The sequence below is a fragment of the Setaria viridis genome, chromosome 7 (assembly GCF_005286985.2).
Source record: "Setaria viridis chromosome 7, Setaria_viridis_v4.0, whole genome shotgun sequence".
Taxonomy (NCBI): Eukaryota; Viridiplantae; Streptophyta; class Magnoliopsida; order Poales; family Poaceae; genus Setaria; species Setaria viridis.
In genome coordinates, this window is record NC_048269.2 from 15,340,531 (window position 1) to 15,346,198 (window position 5,668).

The 5,668-nt window shown below is 43.6% G+C and overlaps 1 protein-coding gene across 1 annotated transcript; it reads right to left on the reverse strand.

The window, feature by feature from the left end:
- Window positions 1-679: 679 nt before the first annotated feature.
- Window positions 680-3,986, reverse strand: LOC117864650 (homeobox-leucine zipper protein ROC6). Its single transcript, XM_072295291.1, has 8 exons — window positions 3,739-3,986; window positions 3,536-3,653; window positions 2,844-3,377; window positions 2,661-2,762; window positions 2,353-2,574; window positions 1,847-2,006; window positions 1,342-1,751; window positions 680-1,081 (listed from the first exon to the last, which is right to left on the reverse strand). The coding sequence occupies exons 1-8, from the start codon at window positions 3,984-3,986 to the stop codon at window positions 680-682; spliced, it is 2,196 nt and encodes a 731-aa protein (XP_072151392.1).
- Window positions 3,987-5,668: the final 1,682 nt, after the last annotated feature.

The window sequence follows — 5,668 nt, forward strand, 5'->3', positions numbered from 1 at the left end:
GTTATAGATTAAGTTATTTGTCAGTTTTGACACATTTTTTCATAGACTTGACTTGTAACTGGACAACACCTCCTTTTGCTTTAAGAATAGACAAGGCTAATTTATCCAACACAGAATTTGAAAAAATCAGTCTACTGTATCATTTTCCATTTACCCTACTTTTCCAACCCTATATTTTGTTCATTTTTCATGGGATCCCTCCTGCACATTTGGTGCATGGTGCTTCAAGACCTTCGCTGGCCTGTTTAGAAGAGCGTGCTCACTGTTGTGGGGTACATTATATTTTTGCGTGTTCTTTGTAGCACCATTTACATGTATGCTGCATTCACGTACATATACCATTTGCCTCGAGAAGCATATGTTAAACAGTGTCCCAGGCCTTGCTATGGAAAGGAGTTTTCTCAAATTGAGCCTCAAATGATAAATAGGAAACATAATTCAACTGATGCAAATCCACAATGATACGGGTTCAAACCAAGTATAAAACTGACTTGAACTAGTATAAAACCAACAAGTATAATACTGACAGCAGGATTCATGGAGTAGTTTCTCCGAACATAGCTAATGGTGAACCAGCATATATGCCAGTGTAAAAATTAGAGCATATTATTTTTCGTCCTTGACTTGTTTCACCAATCCCAAAAGAGATCACATTATCTGTCGGACATAAAGCTGTGCATCAGGCTGGGATAGCAATATCAGCCCCAACGGCAGCAAGGATTTGGTTTATTGCTTGGCAGACCCGACTTCCAGCATCGTCCAAGGTCTCGAGTGCATGGGTGGATATAGAACTGGGCAGTATTTGCTGGTAGGCTGCGGTAAGAAGAGATCCTGCAGTGCTGTTCTGGCCGGTGGGAGTGCTGTAGGAGGAGCTGGCAGCTGCAGCGCGGTGAGCCTTGGCATGACCATCTGGAAGGATGGCGAATCCGGACGGCAGGAGGAAGACAGAGGAGTTGTCAGCACCATCCATGACAGCACACATCATGTTCTTTTCGACGAAGCTGTACACCACAAGCGAGCATGACAAGTCGCTGGTTGCCTCTTGCAGGATCAGCATGTTGCTGTTAGCTCGAACTGTAACCTGCAGCATAAGGAAAAAAAAAGGATACCTGTGACCAATTGTTTGTCATAATAAAGAAATTACTGGACACATACGGTTTGATGACAAGTGATATCAGGTGAAGACTACTTCAAGTGAACTGATCTAATATCATTATATATGTTTCAAATAAAGCAATGTTATAAGAGGTCTACTCTTCCTCGAATGCTTCAAGTAAATGCGAGGTGTTATTTTTCCAGAAGAGGCAAAATGATGGAAAACAAGGAAGGTGACAGACTCACATCACTGGGTTGAAGGACGGAGACAACATTGCCACGTAATTGCCGGCACGTGACTATAGAGCTCAGCTCCTGCACCGCGCCACCATAGCCAAACTTATCCCACTCGCCGCGGCGCTGCCCATTGCAGAGGTACTCGTGAACACGATGTGGTGGCACGCCTGGCAACCACACAGTCGTGGTGGCACACAGCACAAGCGCGGGTGGCTGCCCCATGGTAGAAATATTCCATATTACCATGCGCACAGTTGCCAAAAACGTTTTGGCGCCAATGTCGCAGCTACCATGCCACTCGTTGACAATGTTGCTTGGTCCCGGAGTAACCGGCTTGGACACGGCGGTATAGAAGCTCACCATCATTCGCTGGGCCAAATCCAAGACGCCCCTTCTTCCTAGCGCAGACATGGCTGGTCCTGTGAGAGTTTTTCAGAATAAACCAGATGAGTAAACTGTTAAGCTCATTTTGTGCACTTCTACTAGTTTTATTTCTTCGTTTCCGCGGACTTACCTGAGGAATGGGTGCAGTGCAGAGTGGCCATGTACTCACACTGCCTCTGGAGCGATGCAAGCCAACGGCTTGCGCCAAGGGCCTGCCCGGACTGGAACAATCCTCTGAAGAGTGGCGAAACAGTGGTCTCATCGTACTCCGCATGCACAATCCATGTCACCTGAAATAATGCACGAGCAATTTTGATGTCCCGGACAGGTTACATGTACACGAACTACAACATGGGTCGCATCGCTTTGCAGCAACTACATATGATACAGAACATAAATTATGCTTGATTTCACTAGTTAACAATTGAATTTGGAGTGAACTATTTTGTCTTTGCCTAAAGAATTTTAAGGGCTAGAAGGTTTAGCTACATATAACCGAATGTCATGGAATCACAACCACCATATAGCAGAAAATTTGTATGATGTGTAATTACCACAAATGTCTAATAATGATTCCACGCATCACATGGGTGATCAAATTATTTGAACTCCTGAGTCCCAACTGTAGTAGAGTACCTTACAAAGGCCATTGCTCATGTCCTGAAGGAGGCAGCCAGAGGGCAGCAACCTGCAGCTCATGTACCCAATTTGGCTGCCATTTGGTTCAATTCCACGGATGCCATCGATGGATACGTCCACCACAGCCCACTGGTTGTTTTCAGTCTCCTTGCTGTACCTTAGAAATTTCACGCTTCGGTTTGGTGCGCGTGGCGACTGCACCCACAGATCCACGTTCATCTGCAGGAGCTCAATAAAATTAGTCAAGCCTATCAACCTCAACATCGGCATAGAAGTCTGCAGAGATGTGCGGTGCAAGAACTCACCTCCTGAATTAGCCCGTCGCGCGAAGTTGAAATGCCACTGGAGACAACCTTGCTAGCCCTTACACTTTCTATGATACCAGGGAACATCTTGGACCAGCATGACTGGGAAAATAAGACGCATAAATATCATGACAATGCTAGTTGGGCATTCCTTGAATGCAGCTGTAGATACGTGTATCTTACCACGTCAGTGAGCATGGCAACGAGGTCGGAGGCGGTACCCCTGACTGTGGTAGTCTGCTTGGTGGCCTCCATGACAAACCCCTGCGGGCAGGGGCCAAGTAGTCCTGGGTACGTGCGGCAATTGTACTCCTGGTTGTGTAGCATCTTGCCATTGATGGTAGGCAGCCACATCGGCTCATCCTTCACTGCTAACATCATAAACTCGTTCAAGGCACGTTCAGCGTATGAGAGAAGTGTGGCCTGGTAATTGCTGCCATTGTCGTCGAATGGCACCAGGTTCAGGGAAGCTGATTCCAGATGCTCCAGTGTCTCAGAGTGAGGAAGGTTTGAATCATGGATGAGCTTGATCAAATATTCTTGGGCACGACGTTTCGTATCCTTGAGCCTTGCATTTTCATTCAGCAGGTGCCATTTGTGCTCTGTTGGGTCACGACATCTGCCACATGCTAATGTTTGCTGCAGTTTCATGTTCTCCGCGTGCAGCTGAGCATTTTCTTGCTTAATGTCCTTGTTCTGATCTCCAACTGCCTTCGCCTGCATGTTTCAATTAAAGAATTAACAATGGTCATTACTTTTCATACGGTGCATCTCTATACATTTTTAGCCTTAATTTGTGAATTCTGTCAGTTAATTAATGGAACAAAAATGCAGTACAACTACTATATATGATTAGGAACTTATTAGAGATATACCTTAGTCTTAGTGCGTCGGTTTTGGAACCAGAACTTGACCTGCCTTGCCTCTAACCCAATCTTGTCAGCAAGTTCCTGGCGCGTCGGATCATCTGGGTGGGCAGACACTTGGAACAAACTGCATAGCAATAGAAATGAGATAAGCTCACAGAAAAAAAGTGAGCAATGATATTCAATGCCTATGGTGCGAATGTTTGTGTTACGATTCAAGTTGTTCAATCTGCTTTGCAGTGAAGCGATTCTTCCCACGCTTGGATGATTTCGACCCATCGTGGTGGTGTTCCTCGTCATCCTCATCCTGATCAGTGTTCACATGGTCCTCGGCGCCCAGGAGAGCATCAATATCGTATTCTTCCATGTGGTTGATCCAGTTCGGGTAGGCGGTCTCGTTTCCAGGGTCGAGGCCCATGCCTTGTCCATTGTTACTGTTCAGCTGCCACTCGTTGTCCATAGTATCCTGATAACAAAAGTCAAGAGAAGCAATGATAAAAGACAATATTGCAAAATAAATGGTCTTTATGGATCCTATTCAGATACTTCGTACATACAAAACTATTCAAAAATTATAAAATGCTGAAGTTCAAGCATCCAAGTTGTTGGATTGTAAGCATACAAATAAATAGCAGTGATCATCACTATTCATTCTAGATTTATCATTCTTTTCATTTCACATGAAATACATCTGAAATTTGTCATAGCATTGTATTAAATGGCTCCAAATGTTCTGATGTTTTACAAGGACGGCAACAAAAACTTGAGGGGGGTTCTAATATTCCTTGATGTTGAACATTAAGTGGAGTGGATTTTCTTCTATGGAGAAGAGTACAGGTCCTTAGACTGTCACCTGATGTGGCACCTGCTATGCTGCATCAAGCAAAGATCGATTGTACTGTAAATATGGATCACTAACTTCAATAAAGCAAGGTGGTCGTTCAAAAATTTCACTTGACTCATTGACCAGGGATCCCAACATGCCTGTTTATTTTCATAGAAAACAAACTCGCATGCCGTGGATCCCAGCTAAGGAAGATAGCATTAGATGGCTCCAAATAATCTGAAGGTACTAAATCCTGGAACGTAGTCGTGCTTATCAAGGAGACTCCCCGAAACATTCAGTGGAGAAACTCATGTTTATGGAGAAGCACTAGTCTCAAACTGTCACCTGAAGTGGCACCTGCTACGCTGCATCAAACCTAGATCTGTTCTTCTGCCATCTAAAAAAAGGATAGTGATTGGAATAAAGCAGTGTGGTCCTTAAAGCATTTCTAGCTCCTTGATTCAAGTTTCAACCAGGAATCCAAACAATAAATAAAACAAAACAGCATGTCAAGGATCCGAGTAATGTGATCGTTTTGCAAGAAAAGAAAAAATTAGGTAGAAAAACTAAGGAATGATGATGGCATTAGCAATTCGGGTATGTGGGACATGGAGAGAGGATCTAGAAAAACTAAGAGAGGATAAAAAAACATTCTTTTGAAAAATCTTAGTCCTGGGATGAGGGAGGTGAAAACCAGATGCCTCTGCGTGAAATTGTCCAACAACAGTTAACAGAAGAGATTAACAACAAGTTTTGCAAACTCTTGACTGATGACAAAATTTCGTGTACTGTATTTTAGATAGCGCCTATTAATTCTACTAGGTTGGACAGGCTTCTTCACAGATGCATCTCGTCCATCGTAACTGGAAAATGGTTAAGGCTGTTGATACAAGGCAATCTGGGAATTCTTCGCTGATGGTAGAATGTTGCTGGCTGCAAATCAAACATCTACTGTTCATATCCTAATAAATAGTCGGTCTCTACTTCAACACCGATGAAATTCTCTTAAACATCTGATCTAGCAGCGAGGTAGTTTCGAAGTTTATTATTCCGTGGAATAACTAGTCGCTTGGTGAATCGAAACTTGGAGACTAAATAAACTTTGAGCTAAAGAAATTACCTCCTGTGGAACTCTAAATGTCCTCTGCACGAAAGCACGATTCGGGATTGCTGCGGTAGGAATTTGGTGACTCGAAACACCTGACTGGAAGCTACTGTCGAATTTAAGGTCGAGTCTCTCAGGGTACAAATAAACAACACAAGATATGTGTGTGATAAAGTAGGTAACGTCCATAAAGGAATAAATGCCTGCTACA